The sequence below is a fragment of the Rhipicephalus microplus genome, chromosome 1 (genome assembly GCF_043290135.1).
Source record: "Rhipicephalus microplus isolate Deutch F79 chromosome 1, USDA_Rmic, whole genome shotgun sequence".
Classification (NCBI taxonomy): Eukaryota; Metazoa; Arthropoda; class Arachnida; order Ixodida; family Ixodidae; genus Rhipicephalus; species Rhipicephalus microplus.
This window is the reverse complement of record NC_134700.1, coordinates 278,228,231-278,252,990: the sequence shown is the minus strand read 5'-3', so window position 1 is coordinate 278,252,990 and position 24,760 is coordinate 278,228,231. Positions and strand designations below refer to the sequence as shown.

The 24,760-nt window shown below is 44.1% G+C and overlaps 1 protein-coding gene across 2 annotated transcripts in view; it reads right to left on the bottom strand.

The window, feature by feature from the left end:
- Nucleotides 1-4,894: 4,894 nt before the first annotated feature.
- Nucleotides 4,895-24,760, bottom strand: part of LOC119188253 (aquaporin-9) — a 78,982-nt gene continuing 59,116 nt past the window's right edge. The window contains exons 3-7 of one of the 2 annotated variants that reach the window (XM_037436200.2): nucleotides 17,044-17,181; nucleotides 14,456-14,574; nucleotides 11,097-11,314; nucleotides 10,039-10,196; nucleotides 4,895-5,285 (exon numbers count right to left, since the gene is read on the bottom strand). In XM_037436200.2, the coding sequence (XP_037292097.1) occupies nucleotides 5,269-5,285; nucleotides 10,039-10,196; nucleotides 11,097-11,314; nucleotides 14,456-14,574; nucleotides 17,044-17,181 (650 nt within the window). In that variant the 3' untranslated portion in view covers nucleotides 4,895-5,268. Of the gene's footprint in view, nucleotides 5,286-9,064; nucleotides 9,294-10,038; nucleotides 10,197-11,096; nucleotides 11,315-14,455; nucleotides 14,575-17,043; nucleotides 17,182-24,760 lie in introns of those variants that run through there. The other variant, XM_037436199.2, reaches the window with a different exon arrangement.

The following is a 24,760-nucleotide window of genomic DNA, read 5'->3' as shown; positions in this document are numbered from 1 at the left end:
CCGCTTCAACGGAAGGAGCAAGTTGACGTAGAGAGAAAAACGCGCGCTGAAAAAGCATCGCGGTAGGTCGACGGTCGACACCTGGGCTGCGCTTCTCGGCTGGTCAAAAGAATGACGCCCGGTTTATCGGTACTGTTATTTCAGCTGTTCAAAAATCAGTTCATGCGCACGAAGATTTCGCTATCTCGCGATGAAGCGGTGCTCACTTTCGTTACCCTAGTGGACAGAAATAAATAAATAAATAAATAAATAAATAAATAAATAAATAAATAAATAAATAAATAAATAAATGGACTTCAATACAGCGGCGAAAGCGTCTACGAAGTTTCCAGACAGTACAGTTCTATGAGAGCCCCCCCCCTCCATTTAGCGCTGCCACACACACACACACACACACACACACACACACGCACACACACACGCACACGCACGCACGCACGCACACACGCACGCACACACGCACGCACGCACACACGCACACACACACGCACGCACACAGACACGCACGCACGCACGCACACAGACACACAGACACACGCACACACGCACGCACACAGACACACAGACACACGCACACACACACACATACACATGTAGCTATTTATGCCAGTGTACATCGACCACAAATATTTAGTAAACTACAGAAGCCACAAAACGTCAAAATCAGAAAAAGCAGAGCAGTAGAAACTCGAGGTGAGAATGCGTCGTGGTGGTGTAGTGCTTATTGTGCTTGGTGATCCCAAGGATGCGGGATTGAATGCCGGCCACCATGGTCGCATTTTCAATGGAGGTGAAAATGCATGAGGCTTGAGTACTTAGGTTTAGCTTCCTGTTAAAAAACCATAGGCTTTCGCAATTTCCGGACCCTCTACTACAGCGTTCCTTATATAAATGTATGGAACGTTAAACCCCACCAATCATTAAATTGGATGGGAGGAGAATAAACGGCAATCTAGATGCTTCACGTGCATCAATTCTGGCACGAGCTTACTGGTAATGCACCGGAACGTCAAATTGGGAAATCGTTCCCGGGATAGGGGAGCAGCTTGGCTTTCTCGGAAGGGCCTGGAAGTAGCCCAACTGTCACAAGTTGCAGCATGTATATATAGCAGAAGTGTGCGGAAACATTACATAATAAGGCGCGTGCAACACGTCGGGCTTTGCGGGTCTTTTTCTGGCACATTAATCAGAGCGGGCTGGAAACATACTTGCGGCAAACTGCGAGCGCGCAGCGTAGTTATTACATAATCGCCGATGCCGCACGCTTCGGCTGCGTATACGTATATAGACGCCAAGGTAACAGCTATGCCTTACTTCTATGAATTAAGCACCACGACAGCGTGATGAAAACCACACGTGCATTCTTAGTGAGTGCATATAATGTCGAGAATGATATAATAATCACTAGCGCGATAACACACAACGGAGTAGCCAACTATACACAGAGTATCATATACTGATATACAAAAGGGAAATCTGGCGCTAGTGTCTATGGGAGCTGCGGGGCATGATGCTTCAGCCAGGGTGGGAATAACGGGTAGGACATGCATTTGCGCATGATTCGTCGATTCAGCTCCACGTGTCCTGCTGCCACTTTGTCTCAAGGATTCCACGAAGTTCAGCAAACGTTCAGAAATTACACTTCAGGATCAAGTTCAGATATTCACTATTTTATCCGGAGCGAAATTCAAAACACGGCAATAAACAATGCCACAAGTTTGTTTGAAGCTGCAGATAGGCAAATTCGCGTACTGTGAGTTCTTCCTTTGGTGACGCAACAATCGCTGCACCACAGTTCTCCCTGTAGTGATAATTTAATTAGTTCCGCTTCGCGAACATAAATACAACAGTCAAGCTGGTGGCGTTACATCCTTCGTCAGGCTGTAAGGCATGTTCATGTTTTGCAAGCCTTTCAGATATATTGCATCACTGTTCTTCATTAAAAGACTCTTTGTTAAGCTGTGAGCAGGTAGTCTATAGTTTTACTGCATCCATGTTGAGAGTTTGTGTGAACGCCTCTGACTTGCGGTGGAGTTTTACACGCTCCAGGGAATTCACTGTCTATCTCTCCCTTTTTCTTTTCCTTCTCTTCCCTCCTTCTTTTTTTATTGTCCCCTACCCTAATTCCCCACTGTAGGGTAGCCAAGTGGATGTCTTCCTGGTTATAACCTCCCGGCCTTCTCCTTTTGTCTGCCTCCTTTCTTCCTGACCTTATACAGAAATTTACACTCTTACTTACCAACACTTTTTTGTCAAGCTTTGAGGTGACATTGTAGTCACCACCTTTCACAACCACAAAATGCCATCGTTTATAACTACAATACTGTTACTCTGGTAACGCAAACGCCATTTTCTCGGCTGTTTTTAGTGTAAGTTGTTTCTATTGCGGGATTTGCCCGATTTCTGTAGTACACAGACGTTCATCATGATTATAGTTTCCTGATATATTCCCAGAGAAGGCAAGCGGGTTAGGGGGAGACAGAAGGTTAGGTGGGCAGATGAGATTAAGAAGTTTGCGGGTATAAATTGGCAGCAGCAAGCACAGCACCAAGTTAACTGGCGGAACATGGGAGAGGCCTTTGACCTGCAGTGGACGTAGTCAGGATGATGATGATGATGATGATGATGATGATGATGATGATGATGATGATGATGATGATACCACACAGATTCTCGTTGCACATACCAGTTGGTTGGCCTTACTTTCGCGTTCATCTTTAGTGAACCAGTGCTGAGTGGTGGTATTTACCCAGCGTATGGCGAATACCCGTCGATGATGCCCACAAACGTTACCACGGACCACGGACATGAAAGGTTTGGCTAAGAACAGCTTCATGCTATATGAAAATCCACGCTATCAAGTAGTGCTCGCTTATCTTCCTGCAGCTCTTTCGTTTACCACAGCGTAGTCATTCTATCTTTACTCGAGCTGTGGTCTGCCACGAGCTTTAGTGCATATTCAAGGACCTATACTGCATCTCTAGCCGCGGATGCAAGTTGTGATTTTGTTGTGACCTGCCAAGAGCATTTGCGAAACAAAAGAAAAAAAAGTAAGGTTTGTAAATCAGAATTGCCCTGAACGTTCTGTAATCTGAGCTTGGTAAGTTATGGTGTTGCCAGACGTTCCTTTAGTCCATGATCGTCGTACTACCGGTTTCGGGAATACACCCGAGGCACTAAGTTATATCTTCTGCGTAGAGCATAACCCGGTGCTGACATTAGCCATATTTCACAACTATAGAAGGCCAATAAGTGCATATGAATGAAAATAATGTTGTGCCCATGAAATAGATGATTTGCAAGCTTTCCCTGATCCTGCAGAAGACGGGATCATTATAATTAATTGTGGGAGTATGTTCGCGAGAGCATTTCAAAACAAACCGTGTCACCAAAGTTTTTCTCCCACTCTCTCTTTGTTTATGAGTTCGCATTTTTCTTCAGGCATTTGTTGTCTGTGTCACCCGGCACTTTTTTTCATGGACGCTGCCCTGGTTTGTTACGGAGGACAATCCTCAACTTACCAATCCTGTCGCAATTTCGTGTTCACTGCCTTCGGGTTCCTCTTAAGTCCTCTCCGTCATGACAATCTCTACCACAACCGAAAACAGGAGACAAATGACAGAACGACAAGAGTTCAAGCATTCTTTATTGCGATTCAACGTCACGTTTTTCTCCAGAATATTAAAAAAAAAGTATACGAAAACCGTAGCAGTTTTCTGCTTCCGAGCTCACTCATATTCTAGAACTGGCAGTAACTATTACACACGTACACAAAGGCAGTGATGGCGCTGCTTGATCATTTCTACCCGCCGTCTAACACTTTCTACTCGGCCATATAGAAATCGATTTGATCGCAGCATTTATGCTCCATTTTACGATAGCAAACCAATGCAGTCAAAGGAACGAAGCGTGCTCAAGTGCTTGAGAACGCGTACGTTGTGATAGCGCTTAGCGATACGTGCGTTCGGCTTCTCTCAATTATTGACGTCATCTGTCCACTTCAGTTGCCGCATTATTGCCAAACATAGTACACATATGCATGAATTCACAGCAATCGCCGTGCTTCGACTTGCTTCGCGGTCTCAATATCGTATTAATAATTATAATCTACCTCTATTCAAGCCAACCCGTCACCCCATGTACAAAAATAGTCCCCTTACCTTAACGCTACCCGGCAAATGTGGTAGAAAATCTGTATGCAGTCGATGTTTTTACATCACGCTATTTTTTCATTCCTATAAGGCACACATGTATTCTCGGAAGAACTAGCCTCGATTGAGGCACGATTGTGGACGGTATACAATCAGCGCACAAATATGCAATAAATAATTCTTTCTCTTACACACTCTGAACTCTGCGCTTGAGCTACGAATACACTGTAAGAATAAGTTCTTTCACTAGCATCCCATTTCATTTTTAATATACATAGGACGCCTCCTTCATCGACATCGGAATCCCCACTGCATTTTTCGTGCCCGTTGTTAATTCTGTGACCAAGCGCTGTCTTTGAAACCTGTATTGAAAACTAGGCCTGTACCGCTTAATTCAGCGTACTGGAGAGTCGCGAAAGTTCTTTGGACATCTTGTACGCTAAGTTAATCATCAATAGAAGTAATACGCATTACCAGTAATAGTCTGACAGGCCGATCCTCCATAATCGTGGGTAAAAAAAAAATGACTGCTCCACGAGTTTGAAATCTCATGTGGACAATGTCACGTATTGGGAACGCACAGAGTGTCTTCAGTGACAGGTTGGTGTGGTCGTCATATTAATTTTTTTTTGTTTTCAGGTAAGTAAAAAAGAAATGCAGGTGGGGTCAGTCGCAGAGCACACGTGTAGCTCACTACTACAAAACTTTCAACTGATGAGCACGTAATGTGCCTCTCTAAGCACTTGTTTTTTTTTTGTCTTTTTTTTGAAAATGAAGAGGAATAACAGTGCCCGCGATGTGTCAAAAAAACATTCGACGTAAGTTTTTTCTGGCTTCCTTAAGCCGCGTCTACTAGCGATAAAGTTATAGAGAAATGTTGTAAGAAAACAAAATAATTTCAAGACGGTGCTGGTGTATAGATACATATAGCTACGGCTATATACTTCAAGTGCACATCGTTGCGTAAATGAAGGGTGTACGATCTTGTGACGTAATGTGTGACCATGACTGAGCTGTTGGCTGCAGTCTCAGCGTGAGTCATGGCGTAAACAAAGATGCGAGCGTAATCCATTCCGTGCTGTCGGGTGATTTCTGGAACACGACGTTCACTGTTGTGCTAGGCCGCTGTTTTGTCTGTAAGAAACAAACAAAGACAACAACACGGAGGTGTAGAGCCGGCTCGCCGTTTTCGTCTCGAACTGAATCAAACAAAGCATGCAAGCGAGGTGGAAGCAGCCGGGGATTAGCGTAAGCTGTAATGGTTACGCCGCGTGGAAGAGGAAAGAAGGTGGCGCTAAGTCTGCTGCGAAGTCTAAGTGGCAAGGAATCAAGTGGTAACTAGAAGGGATATTTAAAAAAAGAGAGAGAAACAAGAAGCAGGGGTCTTTGCACACAATCTGATTATGAAAGACGCATAAACTGCCACTGCATGTCTTTGAAACCGAAGAGAGCAAGCTATACCAACCAATTTATTTTCACCTTCTGTTCTGTCAAGTTCTTTCAATGACGAACAGCCCGCAATATGTTCCCCAACCGCCTCAATTTAGCGCACCGCCAAAACAGCCTGGAGCTATTTATGTGTAGGCAAAGCGTCTGGTGGAGCGCACCTTCATAGAGTGAAGGGGCAAGCTGTGCACGACATTTTGGCGCCTCCTTACCGCACCCTTCGCACCACAGTTCGGAAGCCATCGTGTTTACTATATATTTGTTAATCGCAGTTTTATTTACAATACGGCTATTGGGAAATTAGGAGATTGTTCGAATATCCGTCGCTGCTCGAACAGTTTTATATTTGATATCGCAACGGACCCTTTGCATGATTATCAAGTGCGCTTCCTGCGCTGCATATTTCATCAAGTAATGGCGGCCCCTGTCGTGCACCTGGCGGCACCTGTCGTGAAAACCCCCCTCAACTCCCCTCTAGTTACGGCCCAGATGCCGAAGTATGCAGCTTGTAGATGCGCAAACAACATACTTGAGCAGAGTGCACATCTTGTGCCTGTTGAATAGACTGTTCATGTGTTCTTTGAGTCTTGAACAAGACAGCGATTAATATCGTACTTTATTGACAAAAGTTTGCGGCTTTACAGCACTCATAAAAAATGGAAAAGAAAAAACTATGGATAGGTAAAAAAAAAGACGCTGGCTTTGTGTATTTCTGCTCGCATCGGTGTCTCTTTTTCTTTTTTGTCTTAATACAATGAAAACAAAATATGCTTTTGCTAGCACACTTTCTGCATTTCTGCTTCTAAGGTGTGGCAAAGTGCCTATCCGTTTGCAAGCATTCTGGACGTCTCTGCGAGCCTTGCAGGAAATGGGAAAAAAGAAAGACCTATAGGTATACAGCGCCCGCAGCAGAAGAGGAACTCAAAGAAAGTATTGTCTCCTCCGTGAACAATGAATGGGAACACCTGATAAGATCACACCGCGAAACGGCTGTTCCGATTCTAAACTTCACCACGTGTGGACGAATACAAACATAATGAGATTGTTAATCCGTCAATGCCGCAATATAGGCGTCGCACCAGCGCCATCCATCCGTGTGGTTCATTTTGAATGTTTCCGCTGTGTGTATGCATGGCAGGCCATTCCGTAAGCGATGTAGCACGCGCGAGTACATGGCCGTTTTCTGAGGAAGGCATTACGTAACATTTAGTGCCGCTGTTGTTAAACGGAGGGTGTGCTTGGTGAGGTCTAGCCAGAGCATGCCTTTAAATAACGGCCTTCAACACATTTATGCTCTCATTTTCATTCTATATTCTGTTTCCTTTCTCTCATTCTTGTCTCTTTGTAGGGTTGCCAACCGGATGTTGCACACACCATGCGGTCTTTCATTGTCTTATTTCCAACATTATTTCTTATTTGTTATTCAACACATGACATCAATGATGGCTCGGGACAGATATATATATGCGCCGTAAAGCACAGGATGTCGGGTCCGTTTCTGACACCGTATACACGGCACGCATCGACGAATTCCTGCAATAAGCGCGAGGTATATTGGCCGCTTAATCTATGCGTCTTGATGCGGCCACAAGCTGTGCCGATTCTAATGTTTGTTCTGGTAGCAATTACCAGCTTTTTTTTTATGTCGCCCCTTCGGGAATATTCAGGAGCTTCGTGGCAGTACACTACTTCAAAAGATTGAGTGGCTTTAAAATATATATATATATATATATATATATATATATATATATATATATATATATATATATATATATATATATATATATATATATATATATATATAGATGAAATAGATGATCAGAGTTTCTTCCGGCTACCGTAATAAAAGTTATAAACTTCGAGAATAGTGCAGTATAGGAAACAAAACAATAAAATATTTATTTAATCCTAACAGTTTCGGCTGGTGGACCAGCCTTCTTCGGAGGATGTAAGTGAAATGATACAAGTTCCCGTAGCAGAGGGTCACCCTCACAGTTTAAAGACCCTCCAAAAAAAGAGAGAGAGAAAAAGACAAGCGGGCGAACGAGGTAGCAACAGACAACAAGAAGGAGAAGAAGGATTGTTTCCTATACTGCACTATTCTCGAAGTTATATATATATATATATATATATATATATATATATATATATATATATATATATATATACTGTCCAATCGTGGGAGCGACGCGCAGTGTGCAAGGACGCACGCCTTCAGACCTTTACAATAAAGTTTTCCCAAACCAAACCACACCAAACCAAACCACGGAATATCAGCCGTGTCACGCGAAGTTTCAAGTAACAACGACGACAGACCATTGTCATCGAACAACATACGCGCTTACGGAACGTTGCGGTAATCTCGATATCTATTCAGGGTCAAGCGGCAAAGCGCCGCACTTCAGGCAACTATAGTTCAGCGGTTTCCCAGTAAAGGGCAAGCTGAATCACAATGTGCTAAGGTTAAAAATGTAAAATGAATAAATAATGGTTGGCGTCGCAGTTTTAGTGAGAGAGCATGTGTCGCGCTGGTTTTATTACGAATGTGTTCTATAGTAGCCAGTTATAGTACCATGGTCGTTGCGTAAGTAAGAACACCGTATTTGAAACGGTACAGATTAGCCAAGAGAGAGAAACGAGAAAAAAAAGGAAGGCAGGCAGGTTAACCCACATTAGCCAAAGGTTCTGCACTTGCTTGTGTTCTGCCGTGAAGTAAGGTGTATTGCTCATTGTACCACGTCCAAATTTTCTGGGCATGTATTCTGCATTTTTACCGTGGTAAAAGCAAGAATTACAAATATATGTGAATCTGAAAACGAACATAAATGTACTCAGAGGCGGGCACGACAAAAAACATGCAATGTTAGAACCTACATATTTGTGAAAGCATTTTGGTCAGCATTGCAGAGAGAAGGAACGTGAGAGGTGCTATTGAATATAGTGAATATTGCATATAGGCTGGTGACATTATGGCCCTTAGAAAATTTATTGCACTATTTTACGCATTCAGTGCAAAGTGAACGATGTTGTGAGGTTGTGCTCAAGTAAATGGCAGCATCTGACAGTATCTACAACCACGAGAGAGCATCCTCAGATTTTTTTTTCTTCTCTGCTTCTTTTATGCATGCATTTTCGCTCCTAAATTTTATTTTATTTTATTTTATTTAGAACATTACCCGCAGCGCCATCTTAGACATTATTGCAGGGGGCACAGTGCCTCATAGAATGAATCCGCAGTATTGCGGCCAACTAAATCAGCTGGTAACGTTTTCCATTCGACAATGGCTTGCGGAAAAAAAGAATGCTTGACAGATCCGTTCTGGGGTTGTATTGCCGTACTTTAAATTTGTGGTCTTGACGAAAGGAATGATGGTGCTATGGTTTTAAATATTCTGAAATATTAATGGCTGTTTTCTTATTATAGATTGAAATATAGCATGTCCGGCTATGATGATGCACAAAGTGAATTAGAGAATGATGAGATTATCGCTTTATTGAGTGGGGGATGTCACATGACTAGGAAGCTGGTTCGTTTGGGCATGGCTCTGTACAGCTATTTCACTTTCTCTTCGCTAAAGTTCACTGCAGGCACTCCCGGTGATGCTATGTTTGCATTTGTTCCTTTGTTGGCCGTAATGTGATAAACTGCCGAGTGAAGACCAACTGTGTACACGCCTGTGTTGCCGGTGCTCTCACCTACAGCAGAAAAGAAAGAACCAGTGCAGAAAAAAAAGAGAGAGAGCTACAATTCAAGTTAATGGCAGAGAGAAGCAAGAGCTAAGAGAAATCACGCTTGCTTTGTTTGTGCGATTTCATAACTATTACGAATGTGGTCACTTAAGGCTAGAAAAGGTTTGGTGCTTTTTTAACAAGGAAAGACCTCGCGTAAAATACTGTAGGCTGTACGGACTTATTTCCCATATTCACGTGAGGGCTTTGACTCGGAGATTGCTGAAGTGCGTCGAGTGAAGCACCGCCTTTCAGCAGAAGATACTGCGCTTTAGTAATTGCAATATCTGGGATTGGACGTCGTGCAATGCGCATATCGGAGGACATGCAACCACAACGCTGAAGAATGTGTACCAATAGTTTTTTTTTTTTTTTAAATATGCATCTTCACTCTTGGGCATTCTCGGCTGAACACTGGGGCTACGCTGGCACAATGTTTTCTTTCGACAATCGCCATGGGTTGTCAACGAAGCGAAGCTATTGCTCTACTCGAAGAGTGACGCTGCTGTCGAGTTTTACCTTCTTGAGACTGCATGTCGTGTCCATAGTATTCCAACGCTATGGAATACAAGTGATATTGTTGTTCGAGATAGAAATCCCTGGCGCTTATATATAGCAAAGCCAATGTTACTGCGTGTGGCGGGCAATGAGAGCGCAGTATAAGCGATTAAGCACACGTGTCATGCGCTTACGGGACCTATAGAATACTGACCGGCTCTGGGCGCCAGTGGTAGCAGATTGACCCCCTCGGGTCCGTCTCTGGACTGCGGCTTCGAGATGTGCATGCCGATGCACAGCACGTACAGCCAGGTGCCGATCAGGCCACCCAGGTGAGGCACGAACATTGGAATCCACCAGAAGTTGCGGAACCTGCGTTGGGTAGCACCCGTCAGCACTCACTTTGCCAAGTCTCCGCACGAGACACGTGACAAAGTTGGCAACCTATAGCGCACCTTCTATACGGTACATGTGCGGTAAACGTGTAGGGCAACGCACACAGTTCCTTTGCCCATACAGCAGTGATGTATAGCATCTGGCATAGCCGTAATTGGCATGCAAGTGATTCCGTTGTGTATTCTTAAGCTTAATTTTTAGTGCTCCTTAGGCAGGCTTATATTTGTGCAAAAGTTTAAGTTTCCGTGAAAATACTGATAGGCATGACCTCACGATTCTGGCATGGAAGCAGCCAGCGGCGAGCCGAGGGCCCCAGCGTGTCCTTCTAGCTTACTCAGGACCTCTTTAAAGCTAATTGCCTGTCTGCCTAAACCACGTAGTAATTCACATAAATAAGCCAACGAGTGACATGGCCTGACCAAACTCTTTTTTACTTCGTCCTACTTCTTTCTAGAGAGAGAGAAAGAGAGAGAGAGAGAGAGAGAGAGAGAGAGAGAGAGAGAGAGAGAGAGAGAGAGAGAGAGAGAGAGAGAGAGAGAGAGAGAGAGAGAAGATTTCACTGAACACAATGGGCCGGCAATTCGTTCTCGGTGGCTTTATTTAGGTGACGGCTCGTGGTCCCTGGACTCGGGCGGCATCCTCGGCCTGCCGGACGGCCCAGAGCTGGTCATTCAACTCTTATTTTTTTTTACGCTAATAAGTATTATTTTTACAGCTACACAGAGTTTGTAAAATGCACAAACGTGTTCATAAGAAATAAAATTTGGTTTCTTGCGCCAGAATGCCTTTCACATCTATATGAGAACACAGTGAACCGGGTGTATGACTTTTGATACAGTAACGTCTACTAAGAATGAAGTCCTTAAGTCAACTCACGTGAACGATTCGGCGCCGTATCCAACGATCGCGCTAAGCACGCGCGCCGGGAAGTCCCTGGCAGGGTTGACAGCGCCCATGCAGTTTGCTCCGTAGGCCCAGCAGAGGGCCACCACCATGATGCCGATGAGGAAGGCGTGCATTCCCTTGGTCGTGTTCGCGTTGCGGTCGTCCAGGATCACCATGATGGTGAACATCAGCAGGCCCGAGCAGATTATCTGCGGATACGATCGAAGCTCCACGTGAGCTGCGTCTACACCAGTCGCCGAGGGCACTCTCGTCACAAAAGTTTCTCATTTATGCTTCACTTTCAGTGCAGCGATGTGTATAATATAAAAATTAAGCAGATGATTGATTGATTGATTGATTGATTGATTGATTGATTGATTGATTGATTGATTTCGGTCCCGTCTAAAGCCAACTTCAGTCACTGCTATGAGCACCGTATCTCTGATGCTAAGAAACAGTACATCATAACCGCTCAGCTTATACAGCGGGTAAGGAGTAAGCTGTAAATAAGAACAAGAGGCAATAATATATACAGTCGTGTTTAGTGATAGCAAGATCGTTATGAAATTCCGGCAAATCACTTCAATGCCAAGCTTGACTCGAGACCTTAGTAGGGATATCAACGCAGCTTTTCGCAGCCGTGTTTTTAAATGCGAAGCATTTCTTGGTGAACTTCGGCGACTTTGAGCATATCTATCTATCTATCTATCTATCTATCTATCTATCTATCTATCTATCTATCTATCTATCTATCTATCTATCTATCTATCTATCTATCTATCTATCTATCTATCTAGCCACTTACGTTTGGCTACTCTCGTGGTCACCCTCTTAACTTCGCGTGAACCAAAATTAGCATGGGAGAGTAAGATGGTCTGACGAATATGAGGCGCTGGTCAAGACATGAATAATGTCACAATCCTGTCGCGTACGTCGTCACACACTTCCCGCCAAACAGTGGTCCATACCTGCGAGCGGGTATGTGCAGCTGGTATACGTGGATATGTGCCACAGGTGATTGACACTTAATCTAATCAGGAACGACGAGAACACACATGGGCAATTTTAACCTTCGAGCGTTAAGAAATAAACGACATCGGTAGCGTTGACCCGACGAATCTAAACAAATAGCTGTCAGGGTCCCAAATGGAATCGAACCCAAGCATTCTGAGTGGCAATGAAGAATTTTACCACAGAACCAGGTCTCGGAACTCCTTTTCAAAAAGACTAATCTACGTGAAACGTCAATAGTGGTTGCAGTGCTGCCTACCCAATTTTATAAACATTACATAAGTATTCCTTTCATACAGCCGTCACGTCGAGTTGATGTCAATTGTGATTAGTTGTCATGCGCTGAACTTGATTTATGTAGCAGTGTCTAGGGCCAGCATCCTCGCGAGCATCAGCGCTTCATACCAGCTCCTGGTGTTGCTAATACGCATTTTCCAGTTGGCATCTTTGCGCTGGTGCAAACAATGGTTATATAAACATCTACAACTCTTCAACGTATGTGTGTGCGTGCAACATTTGTACATATGTTTAGCGCTATTTCATGACGTGTCGCTCAATAAAAAAACTTGTAACACGGCCACCTTCTCTCCACACAAGTTCTTCGCACAACGTCGATTCCCCGGGCGTATGGTATCTGCCGAACTTTTTCTTAGCGAAGTTGAACCTATAGTAAAAGCAGGCGTAATTGTAAGAATGTGCGTAAACAAAGCTCGTCTGTTCGCTGGAAGTGAGAACAAAAATGCTTTTCATGAATAGATGGTATTCCTTCGGCATTTGCCTTAAAGTGCTGCTTGATATATGGAGCGGCGTTTCTTCGTTGTTTTCATTGACGCGAACTACGACACGCCAAATCCACTCTATAGTTCTCCAAAACAGCGGCTAAACTACATACGCGCTCAGGCCGGAGTGTTTTTCTGTTCACCGTACAAGGCCGAGGCCCCACTTGGTACGAAGGGCAAGGGCACCGTGCATGAGGGACTGCGGGGTCGAGTGGTCTGCATCGTGCTCGCGATCCGGCAGGACGGAGGACGCGGCTAAAAGCGGTAGCCGCGGCCCTCCGCATTCTTCTCCGACAACTAGGGCGCGTCAACTGGAGCTTGGCACTCTTCCAACGCCCCCTCGTTGTTAGGGATGAAAAGTACGTATACAAACAAGGCTGTAGGCCGGATCATTCAAGTTAGAAGAAGCGAGCCAAGGTTGTCACACTTTACGCCGTTTTCACCATCCCCGGATTGTGGAAATTCAATTGATGCCTGCGCCGTCTGCAAAGGAGGTCCACATGTTGGCTTTGAACTCCGTCAAAAACTATATACGCAGACAGTTTCGACGTCACGGAAAGCACAAACAGGGCATGCTAAAGAAGGCGTCCATTACAGCTAGGCTTACACGAACGTGAAAATTTAATGAAGCTCTGGTAATTAATTCGACCCTACATTCAGCACACGTGAACTCACGGGCTCGACTTCCTTCTGTGGTGGTGGTTATATTTAACACGGGACTTCGCTCCACTCGTAACTGCCAGCTGAAAAGCTTTTGTTCTACGTCGTCATTCATGCTGTGGAGTTACATTTAAGGCATGAACTTCGAGTATGCCGTTCCACTTTTACCTCAATTCACCTGAAGTAACATGCATCATAGCGTGTCGCCGTGTGTAGCCCAGGTCTCGATAAATGTATTCTGATCTATCTCAGTGGGGCAGAAGTTGTGCCCGTAAAAAGAAGTGGGGGGTCATTCCTTTTGATCTCATATCAGAAAGCAACAGTACTTTCATTTTAGCATTCACTGTATGCACATGAACGTGAGCGTTTGGTTGCTAAGTAAAGCAAAAGACTAGAAGCAAAAGTTGGGCTAGTTGGCGCTTCATGCTTCGAATGTAAAAACAACAGCAAAAAATAAATAAGTGAGAGAGAGACAAGGACTGAGTTTGCCCTAGCGTCTTGTCGACAACAGCACCTTGTGATCTCTTTTTCAGTCCTTGTCTTTGTTTTCGCGCTGTTTTTTTCATCCCAGGCATGAAGCAAAAGCTAAAACCGTTGATTAATTCCCGTAACAGAAGGTCTCGAGAAAGAGAAGAAAGCATTTTAGGGATTTCACTTTTGCTTACTTTTCTTCGTTACGATGCGCTTCAGCCATCAAGCTCCGTTTTAACTTTACACTGAGTGAAAGCACTATTAAAACACTTAGTATTATACTGTCCTGCATATGATGTTCGTTTGAGTGTCCTTACTGAGCCTACCGTCAATCAATAAATAAACTGTATTTAATGAAACGAAATGCATTGCATCTCACGTTGAGACATGGAGGGAAAACACCTGTGACGCATTCGCGATCTCGCTCACCGTGTCGAAGACGCACACGGATAGGTGCACGTTGTCGTTCGGGTATGTGGTGAGCAGGATGCCGGTGCCGTTCTTGCCGAAGATTTGGCGCTCGCCGCCGTCAACACTGTCCAAGAGGTCTGCGCACAACACGGGCACATACGTTGGTATAACACCGTGCCTGCCTTTTGGGATTGTGTTTAAAGAGGACTGACATTTGAACACGTTGGTATGAGTGTACTATTATTTAGAAAACGGCACAACAGAAAAAGGCGCAACGTGTTTTGTGTTCGTGTGGCTAAAGTCTATTCTTCTTTTTTGTCGCACCATTTTCGAAATTTCAGTCGGAAGAACCTCTGCGCGGAGGAAAAATGAAGTATATGCACAGGAACCACAGGTGTGGCTTAGGATGTTTCAAGAGTTTTAAAAAAAGTTTACTAAACTCGATATGTAGCAGCGTGTCTCAAAGCTACCAAGTGTGGAGGTCCAAATTTCCACTGCACGTCTGCGATAACAATAACAAAAGTGTAGACATAAGTGTGGTAGTCTGGGTTTGAGATTCCATCATACTTTATATGGCAGTAGCCGAACCCTTTTCACTACGGGAGATAAAAGCTATATATCTGGCATAAATGACTTCAGTTGATTGTTGATGTTTCTTCTTCTGGTTACTTCCCTTGCTCTACGGCGGCACGTCCGCTGTGTTTGCTCTTTGAACACCCATGATGTTCCGCTGGAATCATTCGCATTTAGAATGTCAAAGCTCGATGTGCACTGAATGGTTGTGGAGCAGATAATCTCGTGTTAATGTCATCAAAGCATAAGCTTAAGTTGCAGAAAATATTTGCTAGCTAAATAATTTTATGGTTGTGCGCTTCAGTGAATCTTGTAAACACTGAATTCGGACTCGCGGGATTGAAGAACATCGTGATTGGGACGTTAGCGATATTACCTGAGGTTTAGTTGCACTATAGTTCACTCAATGAGCATTCGTTACTCTCTTCTCCATTTTCTCAAGGCGATCTTAAGGCAGCGCTGAGATGTCACTGGTATCGCCTTCAAATATATTAGGTACTAGTTTAACAATACTGATGGTCTTTTAATACACTTTTTCCCAAACTTATGATGTCTCTAACGACCCCCACTGTCACCCAACCTCACTTTTCGTCACGACGTTTTTCACAGAAAAAATGGCGAACCTGCTTCTCCTGAGAAAGAACCATATCAAATTACATGACCGAAAATGTAAGTGCTTTGAATAACAAGAAGCACGTCGTACTGGCGCCGGCGGCAAGACTCCAATGGCGATACAGGGACTGTGAGGTGTGCAACTTTTGGTGAGTGTGCTCCCCGACCTCTCTCTATTTCAATCTCCATCATCAATTTCTCCAGTTTAGAGTAACACACCACTTTCTTTAGAATGGTCAACATCCCTGCCTTTCAACTCCTCTGTTCAACCTCCTCCAACATTATCTGGCTCGACGTGAGACATTTCATCTCCTTCCTGTATATGATTGAATTTCCGGGCTGTATAATTTCTTAACCCAAGATTCCCGCGCATTCTAAACGCTAAATGCGTGTTCGGCAAAGTGAAGGTCTGACGCAATAAACGTCCGACTACGCAGAGCATACGTGACTGGAATGGAAGAATCCCCGAATCAGCATACTTCGCCTTCTCTGCGCCCATTAATCCTCCTTACTCAAGTTAACGCGCCCTACACAGACGCTGCTGTAAGGCAGTACACTTTCTTAGTTTGTTCTGCGTTCTTTCGTTTTATTTTCGTCGTCCTTTGACACGAGCTTTGGAGAGGACTTTTTTTTTCCGCATTTCTTCATCGACGCGCCGCAAGGTTGGTTCAGTTTTCACGTGTGAGCAGCTTTGCTCGCAAATAGGCTTTTTTGTTTTGTTTCAGCCAGTGCATTCCACGAGCCTCAGATATGCCAATTTAAACTGTGCAGGCATGATCATGAGTCAAGCTACGTGTGCGTGCTTTTCTATATAGCAGTCATCTGAGAAGGGATGAAAGCTTGAACCTCGAGAACAGAATAGAAGGCATATGAAGTTGGCGTTCCGGCGCGTTCTAGCCGTAAGGCGCTGCGCATTGTTGCTGAAAGGATAGTTTACATGTATTTAAAGATATTGTTATGAGTGACTTGTTTAGCGGCTGTTATGTATCAATATATAGAGTAGTACTTGCGTGGAAATCGTCTTGCAAGTGCCGGAGACTGATAGTAGAGGCCCGAAATGAAATAAGATGGTGGCACAACCACAGCTAACGATTTCTCAAGTAAATGTAGCTTGAAGCGTGTCGCACTTCAATAACTATAAAATGTTTCAAGCTTCACTTACTATAAAAACAACTAATAGCGTATGCGATATCAAGGCAACATGCGCCATCAAAGGAAACATCGAAAAGTGGCTAACAATTTTGTAACGGTTTGACAGGTGTGTGGCAAGTGTTTAGCAATGTAACGAGCGTGTAACAAGTGAGCGAACAAAGTACGCATCGACAAGCTGATAAGTGAACTTAACGCGTCACTGCAGATCTTGCTTTAGTGCTCTTTTGTTTGGACAAAAACGGCACACGTAGCAGACAAGTGCGTCGTACCAATGTAGTTGAAGTAGAGGATGGCCGAAGCGAGGAAGGCTCCCAGGTGCTGCCCAAGAATGTAGTGCGGCACCTTTCGCCAGGGCAGCTTGCCGACGCTGGCGAACGATGTAGTTACAATCGGGTTCACGTGACCACCTGCGTGAAGACATACGGAAATAGGGGTGTCATACAGAAGGCCTTGTGAGAAAAAGAAAATTAGAGAGACGGGGAAAAGAGAGGGACGTTAGATCCTGAGTCTACAGGAGTTTTCCGTCTACGCAGTATGGCACTTTACTTGCATGTACTCCACAATAGGTCATGTGGTCATCATCATCATCATCATCATCATCATCATTTTCAGTCTACTGATGTCCACTGCAGAACGAGGGCCTCTCCCGATGATATCCAGGTCACCATATCATGTGCGAGCTTATTCAACATTTTGTCTCCATTTTTGTTTCAAAGAACCTCTTAGTTTCTTCGCTCTATTTCGCTCTCTACCTTCCAAGACTGAACTTCCCGTCCCTTGGTAACCATTAGGTTGCTTTTATAGCATACCGGTTTCTCTGTTTTACGCATTACGTGGCCAATGTCGATATCTTGCGCTTAATGTCAACCACAATATCCGCTACACTGTTCGTTCCCAGACTCATTATCCTGAACTCCAATATCTTCACCACTTTTCTAAGAAGTCATAAAATGGACTAAATCAAAGAGCTTATTGCCTCACGAATCCACTGGCACGAAAAAATTCTTTGAATCTGTCCAGTACGAGCGGAGTTACAAAGATTTCTTGCACGCTGCATTTACATTCTCTCTTCTCTCGTCCCGATGAAAGCACTGGAAGCTAAGCAGGGAAGGATGGCAGGGGCAAAGAAAATACGTCACGCTTATCTTGTGACTTGAGCACACTCTTTCTCTTTTTTTTTATTCGAATATGTGGTTTTTCAGTGTGATCACGCGCGCACTTATAGACAAGTCACGGCCTCCCACGTTGGGTTTATTAACAATCAATCGCGCCATGCTCAAATAAGCCAATGGCTGATACAATGGTTGTGACGAGTGATTTTTAAGCTTGTTCCACCATTTTTTCGAGGGAAGCAAGAGGAAAGAAGATGTTTGTTTCCTCTGTTTTTTTCCCTCCTCCCGAAAGAGTGAACAGGCGTTGTACCCCTCTAGGTGACAGTTGCCAGCTTACTATCTCCCTCTTTCCTATGTGTCCTTGTGTATCTGTGTATGCAAATCAAATAATAGTAAATTATAATTTCGAAACAAGAAAAAGTAATTTTTGGCTGACTTTGTGAATTTATTTTGAAGACCAGGCCACGTGCTGCGCTATATTATTCGGCCCACGTGTTCTGTAGGGAGCCTCGACTGCCGATCAGCAGCGTTTTCTGACCATGCTCAAATTTTTTTCTTTTCCCTCTCTTCCCTCTTTCTCGTCTTTCTTGTCCCCTTCCCTAATCCCCCAGTGTAGAGTAGCCAACCGGATGTCTGTCTGGTCAACCTCCCTGCCTTCTCCCTTTTGTTGTCCCCCCCCCCTCAAACATTGTTGCACGGCTCTTTTTCAAATGTTTCCCATCTCCCCCACAAGCAAACCTCTTCGAGCAAAAGCTTCAAGCAAACGCGTTTCAGTAAAAAACTCGAGTACATATAAGGCCATTAAGACAGCTTGCGCTGTGAATGTAGCGAGCTTTTCCTGGGTACGGCTGTACATCCCTATTAGCTCCACAGTGTTGAGTAATGGTTTTTACGCAAGCGAATAACGCCAACATGTAAAGGCATGCAGTGTCAGACCTACACGCGAGCCACCCACAGTTATCCAAGGCAGTTGTAATTGCGGACGCAAATGCGTGAAGGAAAAGCAGCCTGGCTACTCCGTCTCTATTAACAGTTTCATGTTTCGTCTCGGTTTCCTTTTAATGTACTTAAAGGCAGACCACGTGGTCATCCGAGTGAAGCGTAACGTTTGCTCATTGTTTGAATGCCCGCAGCAAAAAAAAAATGACTTCTCGTAGACCAAGCTTCCCCGAGTGTGGAGCAATCCTAATGCAGACGTCCTTGAAGAGAGTGATTGGGTAATCATTGTCGCGGATGGTGGCTCGCCCGCAAGGTAAGCGCTGGACTTCCCGTTTCGGAGACAATGGCTAGATTTATGTGGCGTTACATATAGTTACACATAGCCGGTGCTGGAGTTGTAAGCTGAAGGCAAGAACAATTACGTTCGCACTCGCCATAGATAATGCACTGATTTCGCTTTCTCGGTACTCATAGTTAATATGACGCTTCGAGCAGCTGTTGTGTTATACGCGGAATGGCATGAGTTCACAAAAACGCTGAATTTCTCTAAACTGCGAATTGAAGTGCAGCTAATTAAAGCAGATATTCCAAAGCGATTGCGCTTGCTATGATGAGCTGCAATTTAAAGCGCATTCTTTCAATTACAATAAACACGAACTGAGAAATCTCAGAGCTCTTGAACGAACTGAAATAAAAATTACTGTGTGTAAAAAGAATAAGTTTATAGCGGATACCGCAAACAATCAGTCACTAGAAAAAAATTCATGAGCCCTTGTCATATCAGGAAAATTGATTCAATTGAAGCTTTATGTCTACGTGCAGGTATGCTTCTTTCTCTTTCTTTCTTTCTTTCTTTCTTTGTTTGTTTCTTTTTTCTTTCTTTCTTTCTTTAGGAAAGAGCACTGCATTGTGCACTGCTCTTTTCTAATTTTTCTTCCCCCATGCTGACAATTGTACCGTGATTCACGTGCAACAAAAGTGCGCAACACATTTGTTGCTACGGGCAACAACGACAGCTGCGCGAGAGACAATGGAATGCAACAGTAAAATGTGAATGCAACAGGAATGCAGCAGTGAAGTGTAGATAAAGATATCAGATTGGTATATATCAGAAGCGGCAGATCACCGACAAGCCGATCGTCGAGAGAGCATCAGTTATTGAGAAACGGTGCGTATTCAAATACGCGCGCATATGACCGGCGCTCCATGGATCTATTGCCGCATTTCAGAACACTAGCCAAGCGCCAGACTTTTCGCTCACGATGCCACCGAAGCCTGTAACTCTTAAAGCTGTTCCCACGTGTTTCAGCTTCGAGGCGTCTTGACGACGGGTTGATGACGCAAATATCGCTTTCCCCGTGGCGCTGGAAGAAGTATCGTAATGGGCGAGACACAAGAGGCGTCATGCATCCCAGCGCCCGATTGAGCTCGACTCCGACGTCGCACCTTTTTCTTCCTCGTGCAGCCTCGAGCTGAGTTCGAGTGACGCTTTCCCCGGAAAGTCTCGGAAATGCGACGTATTCATAATGATAGCGTCGCAAGCAGGTTGACGGTTGGCTCGTACGCCCATTTTGCTACTGCCTTAAACATTTTGGTGTTACGACATCTTCGCTACACCTCTTTTGCATGTCTTAATAAAAGCTCATGAAAAGTCTTTATGTCTTGTACCTTGTCTACGCCCTCTGATTGTTCAATAATGGAATTACGTCAAGTTATTGTAATGAATTCGTTTAGAATAATGAGTTTCGCCATAAGTTACTTTCGTAGGCCGGCAATTAGGCATTGTAATTCCAAGCAACCTGCTCGTTACTTCGTTTTATCAATGCATTTTCGGCTGAAATATACGATGTCCGCTTGCCTTACGACACGAAAAATGACAAGTTAATTTTAGTGATAAACCTCATGCATGAGAAGCTGAACAGAAATATGCGAGATTTCAACCTATAAGTTGCGCAAATATTATTTGGTGTATACAATAGTCGCTGCATGAATGAGAATTAACTTTTGTTAAAGCAATTCCAATCATAATTTCAGCACTTTAAATGTAATGTCCTTATTTCGACTTGACTCAACTTAATTACATTTATTATGTCCCGCAAAGTGACTTCTAATCTAATTGTTTTTGGAGAAATTTTGACTTTTCTTATTCCAACTATTATATGGTTTCGTAGCTCCTAAACTTGTGGACTAACGGGAGCGCTTTCGTGATCCGTTGCACGCACCTGCTGATTTGACAGGAACAGATGACGTTCGACATCTCCGAGCTCTTTTGTGTATGTGGTTCTCTGATTTGCGTGCTATTTGTGTGCGTATGTGTTCGCTGTATATAACATAATTATCAGCCAACAGCTGTAATATGAAGTCACGCGATCACATCCAAACTAGCATATAAAGCATGTCGATATTTCTTCATCATCTCCCTCTTCTTTCTTTTTTTGTTTATTTTTTTCTTTCTTTCTTTGCTCGGTATGTGCGTCAAACGTTCAGCGTATTATGTTGTACCTCGATCTCAGGTGTTCAATATCTTGCGTAGTTCGTTCGCATGACCTTGTCCGATATCGCAGCCCATGCGCACATTATCACCTCAATCAGGTACGCTAACTACTAACACATCTGCTTACTTCTCTCGCACGAGACAGCTTTCACTATAAACTTCGCTTTTTCAGGGAACGGTAGGATTTATCACCTAATTGGTACAGGCGACACCTTGGAAGACGTTTTACTCGGGATTTCGTCCTTCCCTTAGCCGTCAGAAGAGCGTCCGTCTAAGCTGCTTCTGACTTTGCCTACGCTGCACTTATCAGCGAGTTCGAAATGCGGCGTCACAGAACGCGAGATTAGCGTGCTTTATTATCTGAATTATTATTATTATCTAATTTATTATTATAATTATTATCTTTATTATTATCTGAATCAGAGGTGCTCCACTGCACGAACACATTCCGCAAAGGAAAAAAGCGCAGTGAGTGCATTTTCCTGCGCTTATTGCCCAATCTTCTGCTCACTGCCCGTTTTACTTTCCTCGTTGCCCACTGCTCTTAGTCGTCTGCGTACCAACAGCGTTATCGAGAAAGAGAGACATGATGAGAGAGGAGGAGAAAAACGGAAAAACAGGGAGGTTTATAGAGGTGGTTAAGTAAACACTATAGAGGGAACTCTGGTGTTATAGTGTTTATGGGAGCTGCGACGTACGGCGCTTCAGCGAGCATGGGAATGATAGGTAGTACACGAACTTGTATAACCTTCGTTATTCTGGCTCCATGTGTGTTCGTAAGGCTTAGAACAGTTCTGTCACCAAACAAAAATAAGCAAACGTTCAGCGGTTGTGCTTCACCACCTAAATCTTTTAGGCTTACCTTTCCAAAATCGGGTCACAAAGTTCAAAAGGGTTGAATTTTTCTTTCAAAACAAGCGAAACACAGCAATAAACGAAGCCGGAAGTATGATTCGCCGACCGCAAGTACGAGGACTAGGCAAATGTGTGTACTACCCATCATTCCCATGGTCACTGAACGATCGCAGCGCCAGAGCCCTTTGTAGTTAATTTTAGGAAACTCTATGAAAAGGTTAGCCAGTTCTCAGACCGGTTGGCTGCCCTGTGCTGGGTAGCTGGGCAAAAAGATATCAAAAGTCAATATTCCCAATCGTGTATTTTTGGCGAACAAACTCACATAACGCAAGCTATAGAAAAGCATACAAATGTTGATCTAATTCTACATCTTCTTAGTTCGCAACTGCCGTAAATTAAAGTAACTCTTATCAATTTAATCACGTTTGCTTATCTTACTTTGCGAGGAGGCGCGCGTACGTCGAGCGTTTATTTTCTCTGAAGCAGATGACATGGTGGTGCCGCCGCATATTTGTGACGTCACGCTGTTAGCTTATCTGAAGAACGTGCATGTCGTCATGGAGTCATGGTGGCACCTGCGCTGTTGATTAACGAGAACATGCGTATTGAGCTTCATCGTCAAGCAGTGACGTGAGGTGATCATGTACTTGATAGATACCGCCGGTGCCAGCGCTAGAAGTTATTATGACGTGTATTTTTTTTCATTATTCAATACAAGCAGATGGCCACGATATGTTTGTGTAAATGTCATTGTCCACAGCGACGCGCGCCGTTCGTAAGTCACGAAAAGCAAAACGTCAGTGGGGGGTATTTTGTCAGCCCTATATATTTCTCTTCTTCCTCGATTCTATATCAATGAGATATCTTGTCAACTATCGCTTTCGAAACATATCTACAATTCAAAACATTTCAATATCTAAAACAAGGTGCCGTACATTTCATGGCTGATCCCCCGGGCGGGCCGTGCCGTTTTACTGAGGTACAACGAACTAACCAACCGTCTAACGAGGAACTTTTATCCGCGAGAAACACGAGTATTTCAACTCCTCGTTTACAAACTCAAAGCTCCTCTTCCCTAAACATTACGCAAGTGGTCCGAGAAGCGTGAGACCAGAAAGAAGCATGCAGTAGGCTTTGCAGAAGCCCGCACTCTCAGCTCAGCAGGAGCTTCAGCAGAAAGAAACAATCTCCTCCTAGTCGTCGTAACAAATGACTGCAGACTTCAACTCGCCCTTGAGCACCGGGCAGGTTCAGCATGCCAGAATTAGTCGTCGCGGGCTTGAGACTGACGCCTTGTGCCAGACTAAGACTGCGTCTCTCGCCTCTCTCTCTCTTCTTTCTTTTCTTTAGCGACCTGAATAAGTCAAGGCCGTGTTCACCCTTACGTCGCTCGACATTCTACGGTGTGACGCTGACTCCAGTTGACACTGCGTTGTCGTAAGCATGGGCGGCGCGCTGCGCTTGAAATAGCATAGAGAAGAAGGAGGTATACCATGGACTGGTGGCGTTCACGCGACGCAAAGATCCACAGACCACATAGTTTCGTAATGGTACGCTAGAGGGAAAGCCGACGCTAGTGTTTATGGGAGCTGCAACGCGCGGCGCTTCAGGTAGTATGGGAATGACGGGTATGTACACGGATTTGCCCGCCACGGTGGTCTAGTGGCTAAGGTACTCGGTTGCTGAACCGCAGGTTGCGGGATCGAATCCCGACTGCGGCGGCTGCATTTTCGATGGAGGCAAAAATGCTTTAGGCCCGTGTACTCAGATTTGGTTGAACGTTACAGAACCCAATATGATTGAAATTTCCGGAGCCCTCCACTACGGCGTCTTTCATAATCATACGGTTGTTTTGGCACGTTAAACCCCACATATCAATCAATCACGGATTTGCCTAAGCTTCGTTCTTTCAGCTCCGTTTGGGTTTGTGTTGCCTGCAGCTGCCTTGTAGCCAGACAAAAGTTTAGCAAAAGTTCAGCAGTCCCAGTTCACTACTTTTATAGGTTCACCAATGCAAATCAACTCATAACGTTTCACAGATAGCCATTCTTATTATTCGAAACAAAAGCCAAAACAAAAGCCACGAGTGCGTGTGAAACTGTAAACACGAAGACACACACACACACACACACACACACACACACACACATATATATATATATATATATATATATATATATATATATATATATATATATATATATATATATATATATATATATATATATATATATATGTGTGTGTGTGTGTGTGTGTGTGTGTGTGTGTGTGTGTGTGTGTGTGTGTGTGTGTGTGTGTGTGTGTGTGTGTGTGTGTGTGTGTGTGTGTGTGGGGGGAAAGAAGTGTAAACTTAAGGGCTCGGGCTCGCTTTTTCCATGTTTTACATAATAATATTAAAGAGATCCAACAGACAATAATACAAAGGAAAGTAAAGGGGAAGTTATTAGACCAAATAGTAATGTAAATGATAAGAAAGAAAAGTGGGTGAAAAGATAAGTTGCCGTGGGCAGAAACCAAACCTGCGACCTTCGAATAACGTGTTCGATGTTCTGCCACTGAGCTACCACGGCGGCTATTCCCTCAACC